The 26451-nt window shown below is 45.6% G+C and overlaps 1 protein-coding gene across 1 annotated transcript; it reads left to right on the top strand.

Moving 5' to 3' along the window:
- The first annotated feature begins 1304 nt into the window (after positions 1 to 1304).
- LOC103160472 lies at positions 1305 to 25980 on the top strand. Its single transcript, XM_035447040.1, has 9 exons — positions 1305 to 1416; positions 2359 to 2574; positions 7741 to 7924; positions 9086 to 12467; positions 13503 to 13561; positions 16884 to 17039; positions 19336 to 19508; positions 21456 to 21573; positions 25092 to 25980. The coding sequence occupies exons 2-9, from the start codon at positions 2363 to 2365 to the stop codon at positions 25275 to 25277; spliced, it is 4470 nt and encodes a 1489-aa protein (XP_035302931.1). The 5' UTR covers positions 1305 to 1416; positions 2359 to 2362; the 3' UTR covers positions 25278 to 25980.
- Positions 25981 to 26451: the final 471 nt, after the last annotated feature.

A 26451-nucleotide genomic window follows, 5' to 3' on the forward strand; every position in this document is an offset into this window, starting at 1 on the left:
AGATTTATTTTATGTGTGTGCTTTATTGCAGAATAAACTATGATTGCTTTAATAAAGAGCCGAATGGGCCGATAGCTAGACAGAAAGGAGTTAGGCAGGACTTCTGAGGACATAGAAGTCTCAGGGAAGAAAAAAGGCGGAGTTAACAGCCTGGTGGAGAGGGAGCAAGATATGCAGGAGATGAGGTAAAAACCACAAGTCACATGACAACATGTAGATGAATAGAAATGGATTAATTTAAGCTATAAGAACTAGTGGGTCAAGCCTGAGCTATATGCTGAGCTTTCATAATTAATAATAAGTCTCCATGTTTTTGTTTTTGTTTTTTTTTTTGTGAGCTGGGTGGCCCAAAGAAAAATCTACCTAGTGTTTTTTTTTTTCTGCATGTGTGTATGTGCACTACATGCATGCAGTTCCATGTGGAGGCCATAAGAGGGCGCTACTCTAGAACTGAGGTTACAAAAGTTGGGAGTCATCATTTGTGTGCTAGAAATGGCATTAGACCTACAAGAGCAACAAGTGTTTTTAACTGCTGAGCCATCTGTCTAGCCTGTATCCCTGGCTTTTTATGAGTGTTGAAGATCCTAACTAGTGTCCTTATGCTGGGACAGCAAGCATTTTACTAACTGGAGTTACAGATGGTTGTGAGGTACCATATGGGTGCTATAAACTGAACTTGGGTCTTTTACAAGAGCAACAGGCTCTTAACTGCTGAGCCATCTCTCCAGCCCTGCTATTGTATTTTTAGATTGAAGTCCTGTCACTTAAAGACAAGACTGGAGGCCAAGTATGGTAGTGCATGCTTGTAATTCTAGCACTGTGTCTAGGACAACCCAGGATCCATAGAGAGATTTAAAATTGTGAAATTGCTTTGTGAGATGATGTATTGGACACACACATGCCTAACACACCTTTCAGTGTATTCTCTCTCCAATTTAAGCCTTGGCTTCTTTTTAGTTCTCAAGAAACAGCTGCCTGGTGTCTGTTCACCAACCAAATTTATATGAAAGTCTGCCTATAAAGGGCTAGAAATAAAAAGCCATATAAAATGGCTCAGCAATTCACTCTGACTGTCAAGAGTCTGGAGCATAGTTTCTTTTCATTTCCACACGACACAACTGTCTCAGACGTGTAGCAGAGCCCTATTGAGATTAAGATAGCTGTCTTTGCAGACTCTCATGCAGTTCTTATCTCTGAAACAGAGCAGTGGTCTTGCCACAATGCCATGCATAAGTTATGCTGCTGCTTGTTCATGATACTGTCTATGACGTCAGGGGCAGGGTCGGGTAACAGAGGCTGGGAGATCCTACAGTTTGTAGCTGTGTGCAAACCTTGGTGGCTTTCCTGTGGCTGTTTCTCGAGGAAAAGTGAAACTGCTTATCTCATTTGTGTGGAGAGTGCAGTCTTCCCACCAAGGTGAGAAAAAGTTTGTACTTTCTAGACTTTTGCTAGTTCTCTGTGGATGGCTATACTGGCTGGTATCTGCCTGGCTGGCTCCAGGCATTTCCTTCATTCTCTCCTCTCTTCTCTTGTTCTTTCTTAGCCTACACTTCTCCTCCTACTTATTCTCTCTGCTCACCAGCCCCACCTATCTTTCTCCTGTCTAGCTACAGTCCATTCAGCTTTTTATTAGAACTTTTAGGTGCCTTTAGGCAGGCAAGGTGAAACAAATGCAGCACATTTTTATATAATTAAGCAATTGCATCATAAGCAAATGTAGCATATCTTTACATTATTAACAAAGGCAGCAGAAACAAATGTAACAGACCTTCACATAGTTAAACTAATATTCTGCAGCAAAAACAAATTTAACGCATCTTTGCCTGGTTAAAATAATATTCCACAGCAAATCGCAGCATTGAGTTGCCATTAACCATTTCTTTCTTCCTTTCTTTCTTCCTTCCTTCCTTTCTTTCTTTTGTTTTTCCAGACAAGGTTTCTCTGTATTGTTTTGGAGGCTGTCCTGGAACTCCTTCTGTAGACCAGGCTGGTCTCAAACTCACAGAGATCCGCCTGCCTCTGCCTCCCAAATGCTGGGATTAAAGGCGTGCGCCACCAACGCTCGGCGCCGTTAACCATTTCTTAAACTGTGTCTCTATTGTGTCTTGTGAGTCTGCTCTTTATTCTGTTGTCTTCTTCAGGACCTGACTTATTGTGTCTTTCCCCCTCCCCCCTTCATATGCTTCTGCTAAGCCACACTCTATCCTGTATGTGTAAGGTCTTTAGTATAAACCTTAAGTATCCCTTTAATATTTTATAGATATTCCCTTTATAGATTCAAAACTTGCATTGAATCAAGAGAAATAGTTTCATATGTCAACAAGCCTGAGCTTATGGTGTCATGATTTCTGTTCACAGACCCATGGAGATGGACTCTTTCCTCTGGGATGATGTTGGCTCTATGGTACAGAATAGAGCCATGGAGCAAATCATTACACCAATGACTATCCAGCTTTGTCACCTGCTCATCTCAGTGGAGAGGAAAGATGTACAGAAAGAAGCACTTGCCTCCATGCAGAAGGTGGCAGAGGACCTGGCCAATGCTAGTGAGGAGTTTGTGCATGTTGCCAGCAGGTAATATCTCCATGGAACTTAAGCCCATTCCTCTGACAGACGAAACACATAGTGGAATCTGATTATAGTCTTTAATGCTTTGGGGCTGGTGGATGTAGCTCAGTACCTGCTAGCATACGAGAAGCTCTGGGTTTCATCCCAGCACTGCATAAACTGGATGTGGTGGTGTGCATCCCAGAACTTAGGAGGTAGAGTGTGGAGGGCCAGAAGTTTGCGGTTTTCCTTGGCGACTGATGTAGTCACTCTTCTATAGCTGTAAAGAGATACCATGACCAAGATAACTCTTATAAAAGAATGCATTTAATTGTGGGCTTGCTTACAGTTTCAAAGGTTTAGTCCATTATCATCATGATGGGAAGCATGACAATATACAGGCAGCCATTGTGCTGGAGAAGTAGCCAAGAATTCTGCACCCTGATCCATATGGAGAGAGAGAGAGAGAGAGAGAGAGAGAGAGAGAGAGAGAGAGAGAGACAGAGACAGAGACAGAGACAGAGACAGAGCTTGGAATGGGCTCTTTGAAACCTCAGAACCTACCCCCAGTGACTCTTTCTCCAACAAGCCCTTTAACTCCTAATCCTAATCTCTTTAACTAGCGCCACTCCCTAGTGACTATGCTTTCAAATGCATGAGCCTGTGGGGGGCATTCTTATGTAAACCACCAAAACTATATAGCCAGTTTGAATCCAGGCTGAGACTGTCTCAAAAAAATAAATGCTTTCTGATAAAAAGGCACGTGAGACATAAACTAGCATAGGAATGGATGTAGATTGTTGAGTTTGCTTCTTTGTTGCTATGATAAAATCCTGACCAATAATAGCAACTCGGAAGAGGAAAGTATTGACTTGGATTAACAAGCTATAGTTCATCGTCAAGGGATAAACTCAAGGAAGGAACTTGGAGGCAGGCACTAAAGCACTAACCATGGAGTGACACTGTTTCTTGGGTTGCTCCCTTGGCTCAGCTACATTTCTTAGACAGCCCAGGCCCACCTTCCCGTGAGTGGCACCACCAACAATAGGCTGGGCCCAACTACACCAGTTATCAATAAAGAAAATGCCCTCATAATCATGACTACAGGCCAATCTGATGAAGGCAATTCTTCTGTCCAGGTCCCTCTTCCCAGGTGTGTTCAACCAAGATTAGCTACCTCAGCTATGGAATTGGGGCAGAACCTAAAGGTCACGTGACTCCGGTTAGGTAAAATGAAAAACTATAGTGAGAAATATTGTAAAATATTTGTTATAAATTATGTATAGGAGCTGGAGATATGGCTTAGCACTTAAGAATGCTTGCTGCTCAATCACAAACCTATGTTCAGATCCCAGAACCCATGAAGTAACATTCACTCACATACATAAAGTAAATCATGTAGAAATTTGTTAACAGAGTGATTTTTTTCAAGACAGGGTTTCTCTGTGTATCTTTGGAGCCTATCCTGGCACTTGCTCTGGAGACCAGGCTGGCCTCAAACTCACAGAGATCTGCCTGCCTCTGCCTCCCGAGTGCTGGGATTAAAGGCGTGTGCCACCAACGCCTGGCTAACAGACTGATTTTATACTGATTTAATACTTTCTCATAAATTCTGAATTTCTGACAATGCATTTTTTTAAACCCAAAAAGTGCAGTAAGTTTAGAGAGGCTAAATGTTGTTTGTGTTCACTGCATTATGAATGCCTTTGCTTATTGTCTTTTCCTGGCAAGGTAAATTATTTATACAGAGAATTATCAGTGTTCACGACTGTGGGAAATGGTCCAGCCCTTCTTATCCTAGCAAAGTCATAATAATGAACACTTGGACTTGAGTTTGGCTCCACCATCCCTGAGCAGTTCCCAGATGGAGGCAAGAAGTACATCCCATTAAGTGTTGGGCTGGCAAGCTCCTGCCTTCCTCTGCTGGGCAAGCTCTCAGGGGGCCAGAACCTGCCCCATCAGCTGCTGTCTGTCTGCATGCATAAGTGAGAAGAGGCCAGCACAGAGATATGTTTCCTCTTGCTCAGAAACATAGCTCATGGTGAACATTCAGGAAATATGAATGAGCAAAGAAAGAAAAAATATTACCCACAAAAAAATATTTACCTAGAGACAGTCATTCTGGGTAGTTGAGCATATACATATCCAAGATATTTTTCTTTCTAAATTTTCCCTCCCCATCACTCCACTATGTATTGTGGTTGGCCTACACTGTATAAGCCAGGCTGGCCTGGAACTCTCAGACACCTGTCTGTCTTGGCCTCCCCAGTGTTGAGATTAAAGGCAGGTGCCACAATGCCTGACCTGGAAACAATTTTTTTTTTTTTTTTTTTTTTTTTTTGATTTTTGAGACAGGATTACTCTGTGGCTTTGGAGGTTGTCCTGGAACTAGTTCTTGTAGACCAGGCTGGTCTCCAACTCACAGAGATCCGCCTGCCTATGCCTCCCTAGTGCTGGGATTAAAGGCATGCACTACCACGACCTGGCTGGAAACAATCTTTTTAAACATATGTAGAAGTAATCTAGGCTTTTCATTATTTTAAGGGGCATGTGACAATTTCTGAGCTCCTGACACAGTTGTAAGTGTCGCGTCATTGACTGTCTGAGTAGACTTCTAGTGAAGATTTGTCTAGAATCACAAGGTTATATCGCCACTGAGAATCATAATCCACATATCCCATACAGATAATGACAGATACACAGTGGACATTTTGCTTAAAGGACACAAAGTAGCAATAGTCGGTGAAGGGAATCCACATCAAAACCATTTACAACAACACAGAGTGAGTTAATAGTAATATCTGAGCATTGACCGAGTGAAATCCTGTATTAGTTGATTTGCTGCAACTTGAGGAAGAAAGGTTTTATTTCAGCTGTGGTTCTAGAGGAAGAGTTCTAGAGGAAGAACTGGGGAAGCATGCCAGCAGGCAGCTGGAGCGGGAAGCTGAGAGCTCCCATCTTTAACAACACCAAGTGGAGACCAAACTGAGCTGGATGAGGCTCAAAGCCAGCCTCCAGTGACGTACTGCCTCTAGCAAGGCTGCCCCTAACAGGGCCACCAACGAGGGACTAGGTTTGCAAATACCCGAGCCTACGGGAGACACCTCGTTTAAACCACCACAAACCCATGCACATAGCATTAAAAACTTAGATTTGGGGCTGGAGAAATAGCTCCTAGTTTGGTGTTGTAGAAATGTCGTGTGACCTTGGTGGAAGTCGGCGTCAGGGATGGCAGTATTAACAGCATTTAGCTTGCCTGGTGAGCGCTATCATGTGACTGGTCTTGTAAAGAGGTCCTGAAGCTTCCAAATGTTTCCACATTTTCCTCCCTGCTCCCCCTTTTTTTGCACGTGTATGTGTGTGGAGCTTGCATGCATCCATGCACATTTGCGTGTGTGTGGGTTGCCGGGGTGTATGCATGTGTGTGCACATATGTATGGAGAGCAGAGCCGCCTGACTTGAGTGTCTTCATCCATCACTCTCTACCTTATAAACTGAGGTAGGGTCTCTCACTTGAATGAAGACCTTGCTGATTCATCTACTGTAGCCAGCCAGCTTGTTCCAGGAAAGCCCTATCTCTGTCTCCTAAGTCCTGGACTACTGGTAGGCTGCCACACCTACCCAGCATTTGTGTGGGTACTGAGATCTAAACTCGGGTTCTTATATTTGAACAGCAAGCACTATACCCACGGAGCCACCTCCTCAGCCCCTGAGTTTTACATTTTCTATGTACTCAGAAGCCTAGATCAGCAAGAGATGTCTTTCAGAGAATAATGAATTCTTTTGCTAGCTTCATGCTTCCCTGTCTGTTAGCAGGTGCAAGACAGCGAGCGCCCTTTAGGTTAAGAAATGCGAATCTGGACTGTTCTCCACCCATTATATCTATCATCCTCACAGGCAGGTTCATCCTCAAAGGGAAGGGACTGGTGTTCTATGCCAAGGATCTAAACTTACATCCAAGCACTCTGGAGAAGGCTCATTTGATCTTCATGGGAAGTCTGGAGTATGTTTTACCTATCCCATTATGACCGCCAACTCTTGGCATGTTTAAAATGAAGAGCTATTTCAAGTGTTTGTGAGAATGTGTGGGAACTTGAAGTCACTCGTTGCTGATTAGAACACAGTATGTTGCAGCTGCTTTAGAAAATATTCTCTAAAAGTTAAATGTACACCTGTTGTTATTGGGTGTGGTGACATAGTTAGGTGTGATATCACCACAATTAGGCATTTGTCCAAGGGAAATGGAATCCTGTGTCTGCACAAAGACCAAGGCATGAATATCCACAACAGTGTTCTTTCTTTTTAGGTTTGTGTCCACAGTCCTAGGGATTGGACTTAGAACCTGGCACCTCTGGGCAAATGCTGTGTTAGATCACCAACCTTTTTATTTCAAGTGTTAAAACAAGTTCTTTGTAAGTTGTCCAAGCTGGCCACAAACTCTTTATGTGGCCCACACATGGCGTGAACTTGTGATCCTCCTGCCTCTGCCTCCCAAATAGCTGGGAATATAGGTATGTGCCACCATGCCAAGCACAGTGGCTTTGTCTTATTTCTAATAGCTGAGATAGAGTGGCCTCACATTTCTTACCTGAAACTCTGGAGGCCAGAAGATGCTGGGATCATTGTATGCAGGCTGTTGAGAAGAAAAGCCTGAGACCCAGAATTCTCTACCCAGGAGCATATATATATATATATATATGTCATTAACCTGTTCAGCCTAACCGTGTGACATTTGTAAAGGTTGGAAAGTATATTGAGGCAACAACTCTAATTCACAAACTAAAACACCTGAAGAAAGTATGAAGAGAAATTTTAAACATTTTTTAAAAAAAGAATTTATTTATTTATTATGTATAGTGTTCTGTCTTCGTGTATGACTGCAGGCCAGAAGAGGGCACCAGCTCTCATTGTAGATGGTTGTGAGCCACTGTGTGATTGCTGGGAATTGAACTTAGGGACCTCGGGGACTCAGGATCTGTGGAAGATCACAAATGGCTCTTAACCTCTGAGCCAGTTCTCCAGCCCGATTATTATTTTTTAACTCAACATTGTGTCCTGGGGAGAAATCTATGGCTCATAAGCACAGTTGTCAAGGTTGGCTTTAATGGTTCTGTACCTTCTGTGTACCCTTGTTTTCCGGGGTTCTTTGGTTCTAATGCTATAACATTGCAAGTAATGTTTGTGTCTATTCAGGCTGGCCGGAGACTCTGAGGAGGAGTGGCTTAAGGAGGAAATGCAGCCTGTGGTTGAGTCTTTGATGCTCTCTGGAAGGAACATCCTGATGGTAACCCAGAAGCTCCCCCTGCAGCCGGAGTGCCAGCGCCACTGGGAGGAGCTAGTGGCCACCGCTCAACAGATCCTGGTAGACACTACCAAGGTGAGGCTCCCTCAGAGTTGGCTGGCTGCTTGGTCATTGCTGGAGAATACGCATGGCCATGTGGTTCCCACAGGAACTCCCTAGTGTCTCTTAATTTGAAACCTGCCCAAGTGCTTGCCAAGATCCCAGACAGAGTTCATTACCGATTTAATCAGGGCTAAATTGAAGCTGTAGTAGGAGCAGGTACAACCCTTCCAAATACTCTCAGATTTTTACCCTGATACACGTTCCTTGCTAAATACAACTTAAATTTATTTTGGAGATTTTATTTACTTGTATTTTATGTGTATGAGTGTTTGCCTGAATGTGTGTCTGTGCACCACATCTGTAAAATGCCTGAGGGAGGCAGATGGAGGCAGAGGAAGGCATAGGATACCCTTGCTTTGGAGTTACAGACAAGTGTGCCCCCTTGTGGATGCTGGGAATCAAACCCAGGTCCTCCGGTAGAACAGCCAGTCATCTCTCCAGCTCCTGTGCACAACTCTTAGACTGGGATATTGCTCCTGGGTCAAATGCATATCCCCGAAATATTTTGCTGTTGTTCGTTGTGTGGTTTGTTGACAGATATTTGCACAGGCCTTATCGAAGAGTAGTTGCAATGGGGTAGGGGAGGGTGAGAGGTAGAACCAGAGGGGTTTGGGCGCCTGCTGGTGGTGAGTGAAGGCTTTTTGGCTTGGATACCAGCCTCAGGATTAGAGAGTGAATGGAGCACGCTCTCCCTCTCTCAATCTCTCTCTCTCTCTCTCTCTCTCTCTCTCTCTCTCTCTCTGTGTGTGTGTGTGTGTGTGTGTGTGTGTGTGTGTGTGTGTGTGTGTGTGTGTGGCGGGGGTGGGGGTGTCAGGCTAGAAAAGCTGTCTCAGAGAAGCCCTCCAGCTCATCGCTGTCATCTAAATAACAATACATCTTTGAACAGTTCAGGGTAGACCCCACCGTGAATATGGAGAGAAGGCAGCTGCTTCAGACCTCTGCTTTACAAAGAAATGCAAACACCACAAACTTCCAAGACTGGCCTGCGCATCATCAGATCCAGTCATGGCAGATGATGCCTGCATTTGGTTACAGTCAGATTAACTGACAATGTAAGGTCTCCTAGGCTTAAGCTACATGGCTCCAAGAATGTTCAGGCATCTTCAAGTTTCTTTCCTGTGACCGCCCCAGCAGGTCCTGCTCCTTGAAGACGCAGCAATGGCGAGGAAGACCGTGCCAGCGGCTGGTTGGTGTCTGACGTGCCTGGAGGCTCTCGAGGCCGCGGAGGATGCGACTTCTCTGCGCGCCTCGATCTCTGACCTGGCGGCTGCGCTGCTGCGACTGGGCAGCCTGACCAGGCGCTGGGCCCGGGACGAAAGCCTGTGTCGAATTCGCCACCAGCTAGGGTGCTGCATCCCAGCGCTACTAGCGGCCGCCCGCGGCCACCTCCGGCACCCGCACAATCCGCAGGTGGTGGTAACACGGCGCCGCGTCTTTGCTCTGACCAGACAGAGCCTCAGGGAGCTCCAGGCTGTGCTGCAGCCCGGAGTCTCAGGGCCCGGTGCTCGCTCTCAGAATGGCGCACTGGCGCGTTGTCTGCAGAAGCTGCAACAGGTCCTGGAGGAGCCTGGGCCAAGCCACCTGCGTGGTGGGCTGCTGGATGCGCCACTGGCCGCGGTGGTGTGGCACTGCCTGCGCCTTGCTGCCTGCTCCGCGCCACGGGAGAGGATGCAACTGGTGGCCCATTGCCGCCAGCTGCTGCAGCTCCGTCCCCGGGTACACCGGCCTCCCCAGACCAGTGCAGGGACAGAATGCATAGCTCTGCGGGCTGCGACGGACGCACTCTGTCGGGGAGTCCGCGCTGGATTACTGCGCCTGATTCTGGATACGTTCACAGATACCCAAAGTCCTCTAGAGAGGCTGGTCCAGGCCGCCTTAGCAACTTCCACCATCAGGCCCGGATGCAATAGCGAAGCCTTGGCCGAGACTCTCCGGCTTCCCCTCGAGGCTTTCCACAACCAAGCCAAGCAAATGATCCGAGTGGCACACTTTGTCTGGGTCTTCTGCCCCCAACAGCAAACTGGCAGAGACGTGGAGGCTGCTGTGGCAGGTCTTTGGGGGCTTGTTGTCAAAGTGAAGGAACTCTTTTCACAGAGTCCGCAAACACATGGCCTGGATTGGAGCTCTGCCACCCTGCAGGCTCTGCTTGAGGCCTGGGCTAGGGAATCCCAACACCTCTTGGGATGCTTTGATGTGGTTCTTGATATTCCCGAATTCCTGAGTTTGTCCATCCAGGAAATGACTAACCACTTGGACCTGTACACAAGGGCTCTGAGGAGTGGAGAGTCCAGAGAGTTCTCCGGATCTGTGGCGTTCTTACATGGAAGAGCCACACACATAGTACAGGTGATGAGCAGGTATGTGGGTCAAGACCCAGATCCCATTTTCCGAAATGGGATGAGAGTCGTGGTTCAGCAGCTGGCGCAGTCTTCCTTGACTCTGGCTGCAGCCACTGAAGGCAGCACAAGTGGGGACAGCACTCAGGACATCCGTCCCTTTTTAACCAAGGCACAACATCTCATCTATTCAGCTCGGCAAGTCCACAAGGGGCTGGATGGGGCCAACCACCCAGACATCCTCAGTCCGCTTCGATTCCAAGTCCAAAGGTTTGACATTGCCAAGGGACGGCCTTATTTTATTCTCCCCAGCATCCAGCATCCCGCAGCTCCCTCAGTGACATGCCAGCAGGTAGCTGGGTTAGGGGAAAGTGGCACAAACACTTCTTTCCTACCAGTAGAACAACTTTCCTACACAGTGGTCCCTGACACCTGCAAACAGGGGTGGGCCTCTCCACTCCTTGCTGTCAGCGAAGTCATCACTGCTATGGAGAACCGGGATCACCAGGTAGTGACCTCACCATGCACCAACATGCTAGAGCGGGAGTCTACTGTGAATATAGCCCAAGAAATCCAGGCTGGGGAAGAACCCGTGCGGCCAGGGAGGATGAGAAGACCACACAAATTCTCAACAGTGGTACCTTTGATTACTGACCTAGCCAGGGAGGAAGTCCCTAGCACACACACTAGAAGTGACAGGCTCCTAGGAATGGCTTTTCAGCAATCTGGGAGGACCAGGGAAGCTAGGCAAGCTTTGGTAGCCACGGCCAGTGACTGGTACTCTCTGTGTCAACAACTATTTTGCCATAGCCAAATGACTGAGTTACCAGGGAGCATGGCAGTTTTTGTGGAGCTTCGGCAGAATTTGGCCTCAATGGTTCAAGTAGCAGCCAAAAGTGGCCCTGTGAATTTGAAAGAGAAGAGCCCTGACCCAATGGGGCACCCAAGAATACTTTTAGAGCTACAAGGACTGTTGGAAAAAACAGAGATCCATGCTAAACAGCTGTTGGACCAAGCTCTGTCCTTTGATGGTCTCCAAGACCCCAAGTTGAGGGAAGAGAATGTTGACAATGAGTGCCTTCTATGGGCAGTGGCTGTCCAGGACCTGATACAGTGTATAAACAGACTCAGTAAGAGACAGGGGCTGTTCCTACTTCCCCTGCAACAAGCAGTGAAGAACCAGCAGGGCTTGCAGGAAGGGTTAGATCAGGCAGCAGATGTTTCTCAAAGGTTACAAGAGGCCGCCGAGCTGTCTAGTGTTCTGTGTGGGGATGAACAGGTAAAGGGTGAGGTCTCCTTTTTGTGTGGGGAAGTTCGGGTACTCACAGATGCCTTGCTGGAGGTGGCACACATCTTGGTCTCCTCCCACAAGCCTTGTCCCAGCCTCTCCACACGCTTTGAGCTTCTCTGCTTGGAACTTAGCCTTCGAGCCAAGGCTCTGACTGACTACCTGAGCAGCATCAACACTGTCTATGAGGAAGTGTTCCAAGATGTTGTTGACAAGAGCTCCCCGTCAAGGCTGTTGTCTGTTATCCAAGTTGTGCAGGGAATCATAGCAGGAGGTCAAGAGTCTGGAGCCTTCCAGGAAGACCTTCTTGTGTCTCTGAAGAGCATTCTCATGCTTACTAAGGAGGTGGCCAAGAGGGTCCCCGTGCTCCAAGAACACCCAGAGGAGCAGGGGTTGCCTATGCTGGACTGGCTTCGGTGGGAATGGGCCGCCAAGGCCCACCATGTAGTGACTCAGCTCCAGGCCTTGCAAGGTGGTCACACTGGGGCCTGGAGACTCCTGATCCAATGCTTGAAAGCCAGGGAGGAGCCAGTAAAGGCCCTAGAAGAGGATCCAGACCAACTGCAGCCTCACTGTAAAGAGGATTCAGCAGGAACCACTGCAGGGGGCAGTGTGGATTCTCTGGATGCTGTTCCCAAAGGCACTCCCCAAAGCTCAATGGGGACCTGTGCTGATGAGCAAGCCACCACGGTAGACATGAGCATGGTAGGCTACCTGGCATCTTTCATCTACCTCACCTGGACCTGCTTCCTAGTAACTAAAGACCCTTGCACATTCCAGAGACTCGATGCCCACACCACATATATAATTCACACAGGGCAGACAGCATGGGCAGCCTCTAAAAGCCTAAGGTTGGGTTTCAGGTTCCCTAGCCTGCAGCTACCTCTGCCACGCCCTTAGCAAAATCACAGAGAGGTCTCAGCACCATTTAGACTCCAGCATTCTAGTCCTATAGAGGGCTAAAGAATGAGTCCCTGCAAACACACTTCCCTTCTGTTAGCATCTTGTATACATCCTAGAACTAGTGCCTATGCTTTTCATTGGCTTTTGTGAAGCTTTTCCTTATCACTTTAACTGAACTCTTCTATGATTGCCAGTACTTGGGCTGCTTCAGCCACTCTGACCTCCCCTCTCCCAAGTGACAAGGATGCGACTAGAATCACTGTAGTATGGGGGAGAGGGGTTTATTAGAAAGACGCTAGGTCTGTTGAATACTTCCCCTACGTATCTGCTTCCTTCTAGGGCAAGACAGAACACTTCGGCATTAAGAATCTGAAAGATTGTATTTCTATTGACCAGAGCCAAAGTCAGTAGGAAACAGGACAGCTTAGCAGGGCTCTAGTGGTCTCCCTGCAGATACACGTCATCCAGTGTTTGTAGCTCTAGAGGTGATTGGATCCCAGCGAGTGGAGCCTAAAAATGAGGTCGACTAAAGTCTCATGCCGTAGTCAACGTTACTTAGAGGCTCAGACAATTTACACTCTGAGGGTTAAGAAAGGTCACATGAGTAAAGTTCTCATGATTCCAAACTGTATACAGTCACAAGAAGCTGCATGAGGCAAAACCCATTTTTCCACAGAAGCATATAAACAATAGCAAGTTGTAGTCAGTCGTCTGAAGTAAACTCACTCCTGTCTGCCACACCTGGGAGAAGCACAACAGCACATTCCAAAAAACAAGTCTGCGTTTTTGAAGAAACTGAGGTCACAAGACTCTTGTCTTGTTTTCTTGGAGTTCTCAGAATGGTCCTAGCATGACTGCAGTTTTGGACCATGTTCTGACAATCCAGGATTTGATAGATGAGTCGCCTAATCTATCCCTTGGTGACCTTATGGATGGCTGAGCAGAATCTCCCAAAACTCCACAGGGCTTTTCCCAAGATAAAACTGACCACAGCACACCATGCTTTTATCCCTGCCCTTATTAGCCTCACTTCTTTTTTCTCATCAAAATGTCACTTCCACGAAAGGGGACCCTGTGACCCAAGTAATGGGGAGAATAACAGACACATTCCCCTGTGCTCTGGGCTGCCTGCTCATCTCTCAGCTTTATAAATCCAAATGGCTTTCAGACTCTCTCTCCTCTTCTCGGGCTCTCTGTAGTCGTCAGCACACAGCTAATGCCACCCACTCACTGACTTGTCTTCTGTTCCTGTCAATGCAGCAGAAGCATTTCCCAGGGTGGCAGGGCAGGGCGACACTGGCCACCCAATCAGAAGGCTCTGAGAACAAGACAACAGCACATTCTCTAAGTCCCGTTCTCACTCTCGTCTGTGAAAGGACACCTGTGGGAAGTGCTTCACTCCAGGTCTGGAGTCTCGAAAGCACAATCCTCGGCCCACGTTGAAAAGCTTGGAGTCATTTCTAGATTTGGATGCTTTAAGTATCTGGAAGGTGTTAAAAAGGCCACTTCCTAAGTTTCCTCACCGTAACAGTTGGGGTTTCTATTGCTGTGATAAAACATCATGACCAAGTCAACTTCAAAAAGCAGGTGTTTAACTTGTCTTATGGTTTCAGAGTGTTAAGGTCCATGGTGGGGGAGTGAAGACACGGTGGCAGGCAAGAAGCTCAGAGGTCTTGATCTGCAAGTAGGAGGCAGAGAGCACACTGTCTTGAAACCTCGGGACACACCTCCTCCACCCAGGCCACACCTCCTCACCCTCGGGACACACCTCCTCCAGCAAGGCCACACCTCCTCACCCTTCCCCAATGGTTCCGCTAACTGGGGCCGTTCTCATTCACACGCCCACACTTATTCTTAGCTCCAGATCATTAGGGCCATCCTCCATGGCCTTTAGTCACTGCGGTTGGATTCTTGATCAGTGAGTTCGGAATAATTTCCTTCTTTTCACCTACTCCTGCCTTCCCAACTCCCAACAGGCCTGCCGATGGTCCTCTCTAGAAAAGGCCTCTGCCCTCCACTCCCAGCACGTAGGGACATCCTGATCTAGTCAGGCCATTGATGAAGCAGATGACATCATACATTTTCAGAAGGTGAGGTTTAAAGAGGAACAAGAATGGAACCTGAGATAGGTTACTAACTGGTAATTTATTGGGAAATATATACTCACACGAGGAATCAGTAACCAGATTTGGCACTCAGATGCTTCCCAAAGCTGGCTGAACCCCAAAAGAGAGCAAACCCGGCTCTGCCTCGCCCTTTATCCTATCCTTTTCATACCTGTGACCAGCGGGTGTGGTCATCGGTGCAGGTGTTGGGATCTCTCCCTACAGAGGATGCTTTAATTGAAAAAGTCAAGACAAAAACACCAACAAAGACAGGTGATTTATCAGTACTCACTAGCTTAGTGTCCTAGCCCATTCCACAGGGCTACTACAGAGTACCACAGATGAGGCAATTTATAAAGAAAAGAAATGTAATTGGTTCACAGTTCTGGAGGCTCGGGCACATCGGGTGAAGTGAGGCAAAAAAATAACCAAGGATATCCTCAACTCTTTGTCACTGGGCTCATGTCCAGTGCATGATAATTTATCTTGATTTTGGGGTCAGAAAAAACATAGGAAAGGCTCCCCTAAAGATCCACCAGAAAAACCACATAGCCTCCTGTCAGGTCCAGATGTCAGGGCTGGAGGAAGGAGGAAGCAATAATCAAGTTATCAAGAAAAAAATAGTTATTCACAGTAAAACTGTGAAGGCCTTTGGTATAGAAGGATGGGTGTGAGCATGTTCAAGTTGAAACATTCAAGGATTCCTGAATTTCCTTTTTTTCAAAAGAACTATCTTTTATTTATTCTTTAACAATTTACACATGTTAATAGTGTATCTGTCTCATACCCATTCCCAACCATTACCTTATTTGCCCCCCAGGTCCCCTGTCCATCTCCCACTTCATATCTTCTCCCCGTCCTCCCCCTTTCTTTTGAGGCGACATCCCACTGTGTAATCCTGGCTAGACTGGAACTCTAAGTAGCCCAGGTTAGCTTTGATCTGCCTATCTCGGCTCCTAAGGCTGAGATTAAAGGTGTACACCACTATGTCCTGATTCCTGTTTTATATTTATGTGTATGAGTGTTTTGTCTGTCTGTATTTCTCTACACAACATGCATATAGTGGCCTGAGGCCAGACAGGGGAATCAGATCTCCTGGAACTGAAATTACAGATGGTTGTAAGCTACCAAAGGGGTGCTAGGATTTGAACCTGGGTCCCCTGGAAGAATAGCCAGTGCTCTTAACTGCTGAGCCATCTCTCCAGCCCATTTTTCTAACAAAAACAAACAAACAATAAGCAAATAAACAAAAAACCTGGGCTGTCAGCAGCTTAATGCTGCCTCTAAGTCCCCTGTAGAAGACTACATGTTCCTTCCTCTCCCTTGTAAAGCCTGAGCACTCATAGAAAGGAAATACACTAGTTTGCCTAGTTTGAGATTTGAGGATGCCATGTTTCAGTCTCTGGATAAATGGAGCACAAACTCATAGGTCTCTCTCCTTGCTGTTTCCCTAGAGTACATTTGGAAGGTTGCCAAGGGCTTTGAGGATTCAGGAAACCTGCCTGATTCTTTTGTGCCTTCTTTAAAAACGATTTAAAAGCAATTAAGGGGATGAGGGGAGGGCTCAGTTGATACAGCACTTACTGCATGTGGTGGTTTGAGAGAAAATGTCCCCCAAAGGGAGTGGCACTATTAGGAGGTGTGGCTTTGTTGGACTAGGTGTGGCCTTGTTGGAGGAAGTGTGTCACTATGGAGGCAGGCTTTGAGGTCTCATATATGCTCAAGCCACACCCACTATCTCAGACTACTTCCTGTGGCTTGCACAAGATGTAGAAACCTCAGCTACCTCTCCAGCACCATGTCTGCCAGCATGCCTCAATACTCCCAGCCACCATGATGATCCTGGACTGAACCTCTGAAACTGTAAGCTGCCACCTCAAATGTTTTCCTTTCCTGGTCATGGTGTCTCTTCACAGCAACAGAAACCCCAACTAAAACACTGCACAAGCATGAGGACTTAAACTCTACTCCCCGATTAAAAACCTGTGTGTGCAGATGTGCTATACATTTGTAATCCCAGCATGGAGGAGGCAGAAATGGGCAAATCCCTCGTCAGCTAACATAGCCTGACCAGCGGGTACCAGTCCAATGGTAGATCCCATCTCAAAAAATGAAGTAGACAGCAGCTCCTGAGGAACACTGACCTACACATGTGCGTGAACACACACACACACACACACACACACACACACACACACACACACACACACACAATTAACATCCTCACTGAAGTTCAGAGGCCCGAATGTCAGGAACTGTGTTGTTCTAACCATCTAACCAGATGTCTCCTTTAACATCAGAGTGGCAACCCCTCTCTGCCTCCTGCTCAGATGGACCTGACTGTTCCAGAGGACAACCCTACAGACAGTGAGAACAGAATCACCCAGATCACACAAGAGATGGCCAAGGAGGTGCTCCTGATGGCTCAGAGCTTGAGGAAGAGAGGGCGAGTCCTGGTACTTGGTCTTCAACAGTCATGGTGGGTGGTGGGTGATTGGGCACCCTGTAGGGAAGTGGTGCCAATTTGGCCTCCCTAGACAGTGCTGGAAGGAAAGGTCACACTGAAGATCCAACCAGCACCCCATCTCTGTAAAATTCACTTCACTTCTCTCCTCCCCTCCTCTTTCTGGCTCGGCTACTCTGGTTTTATCCATTGCATCAGGGACGACAATTTTGTCTAATCTGTGATGTAGTAAAATTAGTAAAAATCAAGGAGTCATTCATCTTCCAGAACAATGAGTCAAAAGTGTTATTTATACCTTTTGAGCTTCACTTTTAAATTTCACTATCCCTCTGTGTGTGTGCATAGCCCAGGGAGGATACATGTGTATGAAGGTCGGGGGACATCTTTGTAGCATCAGTTCCTTCTGTTTTTGTGGGTTTCAAGCTCAGATTAAAAAGCTTTCAAAATGCCTGCACCCCTGGAGCCACCTCAGCCCACTATTTGCATCTTTTCAAGCTGACTTTTGGGACTCTGTCTCTATACCCATTAGGCCTTTAACTCAGGACCTTCTACATCAGTTTCTCAAGTGTCAGAATTACAGGTCCATGTGTTAATACACCTTGCTGCTTTTTAATATCCCCCAAAGAGAGTTAACAGAGAGGGCTGAGACCTCTTGAAAGCTAACCCTTTAAGGCTGGCACAGCCTGATTGGGGGGGGGGAGCTATTTTCTACTAGCTTCTAGAGGCTGACTTCCACTGTGAACCTATTCCCACTCTTTGTAACCCTCTTCTTGATTAAGCTGAGGCAAATATTGTTTGCTATCAACAGACCAATATGGAAAAAACTAAGAAAGAAATCCACATACTTTGTGTATGGACCGAAAGGAAGACACAAAATGGCAGGTAAAAAACTGCCAGTGTGGTTCTACTGGGCACAGATGGCTCTAAAATGCAAGACTGAGCCACAGGGGACCTGACTTTCCTATCCTGGGGCAGGACAGAGGGTCCAGGAGAAAAGGGAAGGACATCCCCTGGAGATATGTCTACAAGGACAAACCCAGAGCCTTCATCACACCAAGACTCAGACCTTTCATTGTTGGGTCCCTCCTTCCAGCTCCCCCAGCCAGTCAACATCTGGCTGAACCAGTGACCCCCAAGGTCACCAAAACAGGTGTGGCTTTCCAGAATGTATTTCTAAATCAGGTGTTTTGATTTAAATAGAACTCAGGTGTCTGTGGTGGCTTGTGACTAAGGACCTAGGGATGTGCAAACCCTGCACCCCTTGTGTTTCTGAAGAGCTGTACATTTGAAAGGAAAATCCAGGAACCATTTTAAGAGTGGGGCTTGCTTCTGGTAGGAAGTGGCTGGCTATGCACAATTCACCTGAGTTCCCCAATCACACATCCTGGTCGAAATGCCAATTGTAATCGACATTTCCTGTCCCAACTGCCCAGTCTCAAATAACTGACTGACTCAGAGGCTGAATATGAATTATGAGTGCTTGGCCAATAGTTTAGGCTTATTACTAGCTAACTCTTACACTTAAATTAACCCATACTCCTTATTTACACCCTGCCACGTGGCAGTACCTTTATTAGCATGGCACGCTCATCTCCTGATCCCTATGCATCTGCCTGGCAATTCTCTGACTCTGCCCTTCTCCTTCCTGTGATCCTACTCTGGAGCCCTCCTCTACTTCCTGCCTGGCTACTGGCCAATTAGCATTTTATTAAACCAATTAGAGTGACAAATCTTTACAGTGTACAAGAGGATTAGTCCACAGCAGCCTATCTTTTTTTTTTTTTTAAAGAACCAAGTATTATGCTCTTGAGTGAAATAGAAAAAAAGACAGAAAATATCTAGTTTGGACTGGGGTTATTTGGTAGAGCTCATCAGGTAGAGCCCTTACCTAGTATGCACAAGGCCTAGATTTAACCTAAGCACCACATGAGCCCAGCACTCTCAAGCTGGAGATAGGACAATCAGGAGTTCAAAGCCATCCTCAGCTATACAATGAGGTCAGCCTGGGATGTGTGAGCCTAGGAGGCTAGGTTTTTCTGGCCTTCTGCAGTCCCCATAGAAGGAAGGAGATTGTTCATTGTTTGGTCAGGTTCTTTCTAACCCAAGAGAAAGCCCTTAGAGTTGGCTCATGAGATGGTGGCTTCAGCTAAAATATACTCATTTCCAGGGGCAGAAATAAATTGAGTCAAGAAAGCTTGGGACAAGCATTGTAATTTGTCCCTGATGTCTCAGGGGAAACCTGTGAAGGCAGCGTTTGCCTACATCTAACATTTCCATCTCTGATATAGACCAAAGATCAGCTCATTGCTTCAGCCAGAAAAATCTCAGCTTCCGGAAAGGACATTGCCAGACTCGTTCAAATCATTGCTAAGAACTGCATAGACCAGAGATGCTCCCAGGAGCTTCTGTGTATGGTGGAACAGATTCAAACCCTGAGCAGCCAGCTCAGCATCATCTCCAGGTAGGAAGCAACTTGCAGGAGAATGGCTAAGCTTTTGTGAGACCCAGTGGGGATGGAGGGCGCGTTATTTTTATGTTTACACTAGCCCCTAGAGTTTACACTGGCCCCTCTCCCATTCAGAACACAGGCCCTTACTTCATAGCGTTGCTGGACTCACAACACTTCAGGGGTAGCTGGCCTTTGACACAAGTGACTGACGCCCTTTCTGAAGGGGAGGGAGGTTTCACAGAATAGGGACAGGGATGTGTGGTGCCAATACCTACTTTGAGATAAATTCACTTCCTCTGTAAGAGATCCTAGATCCCAGTACCAGGAAGTCTGTTAGCAAGGGACTCATGTAGCAGCTAGATTTTTACATTCTTTTTTTTTTTTAAGATTTTATTTATTTATTATGTATACAACATTCTGCTTCCATGTATATCTGCACACCAGAAGAGGGCACCAGATCTCATAACGGATGGTTGTGAGCCACCATGTGGTTGCTGGGAATTGAACTCAGGATCTCTGGAAGAGCAGTCAGTGCTCTTAACCTTTGAGCCATCTCTCCAGCCCCCGATTCTTACATTCTTATGGTGAGAATAGAAATAACATTGCACAAACTAGAATGGTTTTACATTTATTTGTTTATTCATTTATTTAGTGTATACACAAGCACATCCATGCCATGTGGAAGTCAAGAGAACAACTTGTAGGATGGTTCAGTGGTTAAGAGAACTAGCTGCTCTTCCAGAGAACTGAGGTTTGATTCCCAGCGCTTGTATGGTGGCCCACAACTGTAACTCCAGTTGCTGGTGATTGGCACTTTCTTCTGACCTTCATGGACACCAGGCACACATGTGGTACATATGTATACATGCAGGAAAAACACTAATACCTATGAAAACAAATCTTTAAAAAATAATAAAACTTAGCAACTGCTCTCCAGGAAATACCATTTCTGATGCATGACCATCTCAAAATTAGCTGCCAATATTTTTTTTCCATTTAAGACACAGACATAAAAATGACCACCACAAACAAATCAGTTTCATAATCAAAATTCGACCCCCTAGACACAAGAGGCATGGTGCCAAGCAGGGAGGGCTACACAAAAAAACTTACCTGTGTCAACTGACAAAAGGAGCTAGGGGGAAACAGGCAAAAGCATTCATTGTGATTCTCATGGGAATGAGTGGGTATGGCCAAATAAGCAGGCTAAGCATCGTAGGACTGATTGTTCTGAGTTCAGAAGGTGTGTTTGCAGGTAAGCCATTTGCTCTTTCTGGTAACTGGGAAGCCCTAGAAGAGGCAGTCCCTTCAACATTAGCCACACCCCGCATACAGTTCTGTTCAGAATTTATTCTTTCATGTTTAATGACAGTTGGCATCTGTTCTGTGACCTCTATCCAGTAATTTCCATTAACAACATACTCTTTTTTTTTTGTTTTCATTATAGATGCTATATGACTCACATGTTCTTGGCATTAAAATACATTTTTCATTTAAAAATGCTAAATTAAGCCCTCAGAATCGTCCTCCCCAGGGACTGTGGTGACAACTCAGTTGGTAAAGTGCTTGCCTGGCACGTGCATGAGACTTGAGTTTGATTCCTATCTAAGAGCTGAGTGTGGTGGTATATAGGTCTAACACCAGGGCTGAGGGCTTGCTGCTATAGCCACACCTGTAAGCTCCAAGTTCAGCAAAAGACACTGTCTCCAAAAAGGTGGGGGGAGGGTGGGGTGACAGTTGAGGAAAACACTTTACATTGTTCTCTGGCACATGCAAGCACACACACACACACACACACACACACACACACACACACACACTCACACACCCCTTTCCTCTGAGTATTCCCACCAAAGTATCTCAGCTTCCTATATGAGGTTTCCATTGTAAATGCTGCTATTCATTGGCAATTGCTTCCTTACCTGGGATAAAGACTTCTTTCTTCCCCGATGCCCCCAGTGTAAAGGCCTCCCTCGAAAGAAGCAAGTCCTCTGAAGAGCTCCTTGTGGACAATGCACAGGGGCTCCTCCAGGCCGTCTCCAAGACTGTGCGGGCTTCGGAAGCTGCCTGTCTTCGGGTGAGTGCCACAGGGACCTGGCAAAAGTGGCCACAAGGATACCTTCTCTTAGCTCCTCAACTCTGTTCCTTCCCTAAACCTCACTTTCTGTGCGTTTGATTTCCCTGACTCCATTAGCCTGGCTTTAATCGGATCACTTTAGCCGCAAATCTGCAGGTGAGCTGGCCATAGCATTCTGACACCTTTTGCTTCATTTCCTTCTGTTTCTGGGATTTCCTTTTGTTTGTCTAGTTAGCTGAATGAAGTTTTTGTTTTTGAGATAAGATCATAGATAGCCCAGTATGTAGCTCAGTCTGACCTTTAAAACTCAGGATCGTTTTGCCCTGGCCTCCTGAGTTGTAAGTGTATACTACCATGCCTAGATCTGTTTTTCCTCTTTTGTAGGATTTATTTTTTTAATCTGTGCATTTTTGCCCACATTTCAATTAAAGGTGTGAATATATTAATCATAGTTTCCATTGGAAACTTGACATTACATGTAGATCTATGAACACTAAGTAAATATTATTTACATATATATATTCATGTCTTCCAGGCACCTAGTTTGGGAGGTGAGTCAGTATTGTCAGGCTTGGCCTGAGTTGGGTTTTTATTGTTGCAATCACTGTGAGGGTATTAGGCTTGCTAGCCTTAATTTGTGTTTTGTTTACTGACCTTTCCTCAATGATCAAAGGCTTTATTAAAAAAATTTTTTTTTTAAAAAAGGGATATGTGACAGGGGTTGCTCCCTTCCCCAAAGCCTGCATCTCAGAGAGGTGTTCTCAGTCCTCTATCCCAACCTGAGCCTTTCTCAGGAGCATCAGGAGAGGTCTTAGACAGAGAACCCCGAGTACACGTGGCCCTTTCTTGTGGATGGGCACTGGATCACACTAATCTAATGTGGACATTAACAATCGTTAATTTTACTTCTCAGTCCTAGAGGTCAAAGTGTACCCTGAAGATACTCTAGTGCTGAGCCACATCCATAGCCCTTTAAAAACTTTCCCCCAAACCTTATATTCAATTACACGGCTGCCCCGGCTCCCTCCAGGCTGAGTCTTGTGCAAACCAGTTCTATTCTCATCTCTCCTCAGACATGTCTGTTTTCCAATACATCTGAAACTGGAGAAGTTCAAACTTCTAGACTCCAATACAGTCCAGAAAAGCACAGTCATGTGTATTAACTGACTGTCTCACTGGGGTGAAAGCAATACTTGTCTGGCTTCCCATATCTTAAACACCAGCTTTAAATGGACACTGTTGGCATGCCTAAAAGAACACCTCCCTGGGTGTGATGCAGGACAGTGGGGGCAGATGCAGTAGGATCTGAAGCCCAAGATTTTCTTTAGATACACAGAAAACTGGAGGCCAGCCTGTCTCAAAGCAAAACAAAAGCCAAAGCAAAAATAGATTAAATAAAAAAAATATATAAGAGTTTGCGTAGGGCCTTTCTGTGTGTGGTCTGCCTCTGTTCTCGTTACTTTTTCCCAGGCCCAGCTGCTTCTTGTTCAGACCTGACTTAAATCCTACCTCCTCTGAAGGGATGAAACACCTCCACTGTACAGACGCCTCTTGACTCCTGAGGGAGACATGCCCCTATAAACCCACCATAAGTTGAAAATACAGTTAAGTCATAAATGCATTTAAGGCCGGACATGGTAACTCATACCTGTAATCCCAGCAGCAGGCAGGAAGCTGAGGCAGGAAGACTGGAGGCTAGCCTGGGTTACATAGTGATGAGACCTTGTCTCAAAAAAGGGAAAATGCTGTGGGACAATACTGTTGTACACTGCCAAGATTTGTCACTTGAATTGGTTTAATAAAACGCTGATTGGCCAGGCAGGAAGTATAGGCGGGGTGACCAGACTAGAAGAATTCTGGGAAGAGGAAGGGTGGAGTCAGCAGTCACCAGCCAGACCCAGAGGGAGCAAGATGAGAATGTTGCATTGAGTAAAGGAACCAAGCTACATGGCTAAACGTAGATAAGAAGTATGGGTTAATTTAAACATAAGAGCTAGTTAGTAATAAGCCTGAGCTATCAGCCAAACATTTATTTATTTTGGATACTTGATTTTTTTTTATAAAGAAGCCATAAATACACACTGGAAAAAAAGACTATCTTCAAAAAATGGTGCATATCAAACTGGATGTCTACATGTAGAAGAATTTAATAGTGAAGACGGAGTTTCTTTCCCACCTGTTCTGAAGCTGATTAGCCCAAATAAGCACACAGAGACATTAATTATAAACTGTTTGGCCGATGGGTCAGGCTTCTTATTGGCTAGCTATCTCTCAATTATTATTTTTTTAAAAGACAGACTTTATTTATTTATTATGTCTTCTGCCTGCATGCCAGCAGAGGACACTAGATCTCATTCGAAGATGGTTGCAAGCCACCATGTGGTTGCTGGGAATTGAACTCAAGACCTCTGGAAGAACAGTCAGTACTCTTAACCGCTGAGCCATCTCTCCAGCCCCGCTATCTCTCAATTATTAACTCATTTCTATTAAACTATGTACGAGGCAGTGGCTTACCCATAATCTGGCATGTTACTCTTTTGGCAGCATGCCAGCCAAACATTTATAATTAACATAAGCCTCCTGTGTGGTAATATGGGAAGCAGCTGTGGGATGGGGCAGGCCAGAAACTCAACTCCAACCACAGGAAGAGAAGAAGGAAAAAGATAAGCAAAAAATAAAAGACACATTAATAATTTAATCTAATTCTTAAAATTACTTATTTTATATTTTATGTGTATGAATGCATTGCCTGCATGTGTGTCTGTGTACCATATGTGTGCAGTGCTCTCAGAGGCCAGAAGGGGGTGCCAGATACTCCTGGAACTGGAGCTACAAATGACTGTGAGCCTGCATGTGGAATTGAACCCAGGCATTCTAGAATTGCAGCCACTTAACTACTCTTAACTGCCTAGCCATGTCTTCAAGCCCTCACACCTAATAGTAATACATTAAGACACGATCATAGTTCAAAGCTGAAAGATTGTAAATTGATAATCATGGATCAGGGACTATCTGTAATGTAAATCATATCCAATTTCCTCTGTTTTAGTTCTTTGTGTGGGAGATGCAGAGGAAGAATGGGGGTGGATAGGGAAAATATTTTTTTTAATGTGAGTGGGTATTTTGGCCTGCATATATGTCTGTGTCCACATGTGTGCTTGGTACCGGAAGAGAACACTGGATCCTCTGGAACAGGAGTTAGAGGTGGTTGTGAGATGCCACATGGGTGCTGGGAACTGGACCTGGGTCCTTGGGAAGAGCAGCCAATGCTCTTAACTGCTGAGAAAGAATTGAAAATAATTGGCTGTGTTCTCAGGACATTTGTTCTGCTTTTCATCCCCTTTTTCTACCCCCTTCACACATGATACTTTGATGCTGTAAAATGAGAGCTGTGACACCAGAAAGGCAGCCCTAACCCTCTAGAAGGAAACCACACAAGAGCAAGCTCCAAACTGGCGGCCCTGGAAACATGGCAGCTGCCCCCGGAATTGAGCTTGGTTACCCTTTCGATCCTGCAGGGTTTGAGATTGCCATCCTCAGATCCAGAGGAGCTGGAGGTTGCTGCCCTCTGCACACAGTGGAAGAGGAAACTACTCCAACATCGACATCAAGAAACCTCAAGTGAAGACTGTGATGAGCTGGGCTTACGAAAAACAAGCACGAGGAACCTCCTAGTATTGGCGGCCCTGGTTCAACAAGCATAATAAAAGCTGAGGCATATTCTCCAAGTCACCCTGTGTTGACCAGTGATTTGGCAGCTAAGCATGCCTCTTGGGCTGAGCCTGAGACACCGGTCTTTGTGGCCAGGGCTTGTGCTTTTACAGAGCTTCCCTTACAGCATTCCTGGCTAAGAACATGGTGCACTGATGGAAATTCAACAGGGAACGCTCCTGTCTGTATGTGACATACGCAGAGGGGTTTTATAAAGAGCAGCACAGACAGAAGATGAATGCACTTTGAAGAGAATCATGCCCTTTTTTGTTTAATTGTCCATCCATTCTTTCACTCTGTTCTGATCATTCTGTTTTTTAAAACCACTTTATTAATTCACACATCATAGCATCCATACATTTAAAATATATCTTTGTTTTTAATGCTCACAGATTTATGCAAGCATCAGCACAGTCAGCTTAGAATAGTTTAGTCATTCCTGAGAGAAACCCTTCAGTGGTCTCCTTTTGCCCTAGCCTAGTAGCTGTTAATTACTTTATTTTATAGATTTTCCTAGACTGAACACTTCCTATAACTAGAATAATATAAGTGGTTTTTGTGACTGGCTTACATTGTTTAGCATAGCTTTTGAAAGACCATTTATGGGGAGAGGGAAAGAAAATGTTTAGCTCAATTTAAAAAAAAAAAGAAAGAAAACGGGCTGGGTGGTGGTGGTGCATGCCTTTAATCCCAGCACTCGGGAGGCAGAGGCAGGAGGATCTCTGTGAGTTCAAGACCAGCCTGGTCTACAAGAGCTAGTTCCAGGACAGCCTCCAAAGCCACAAAAAAAGGGGCGGGGGAGGAAGAGTCCATTTGGATTGGTACTTCATTTCTTTCTACCAAGTATTTCCATTGTATGAACATACCACACTTACCTATTCACCAATGGCTGGACATTTGAGTTATTTCCAATTTCAACTATTCTGAGTAAAACTGTTATTGAGCTTATTGGAATGGTGTTGTGGATAATATTTCTGCATTCTCTTAGTCTGTCAAATGTATAATTACGTCACATCTTCCAGTTCCCATATTGTTAATTTGTGCACTGATCCCCTCACCCATTATTATGGCTAGTGGTTCGTTAATTTTATTAAACTTCTCAAACAAACACGTTTTGGTTTTGTAGATTTTCTTATATTGTTTTATTTTCTACCTCAGTCATAGCTG

This window comes from Cricetulus griseus, chromosome 6 (assembly GCF_003668045.3).
Source record: "Cricetulus griseus strain 17A/GY chromosome 6, alternate assembly CriGri-PICRH-1.0, whole genome shotgun sequence".
Taxonomy (NCBI): Eukaryota; Metazoa; Chordata; class Mammalia; order Rodentia; family Cricetidae; genus Cricetulus; species Cricetulus griseus.

Bases quoted from the DNA above. Each gene is read 5' to 3' on its own strand.
- LOC103160472 (XM_035447040.1), top strand. From the start codon at position 2,363: ATGGAGATGGACTCTTTCCTCTGGGATGATGTTGGCTCTATGGTACAG. The intron at 17,040-19,335 runs GTACTTGGTCTT...TCTCTGATATAG, and splicing joins GGAAGAGAGGGCGAGTCCTG to ACCAAAGATCAGCTCATTGC. The intron at 19,509-21,455 runs GTAGGAAGCAAC...CGATGCCCCCAG, and splicing joins CAGCTCAGCATCATCTCCAG to TGTAAAGGCCTCCCTCGAAA.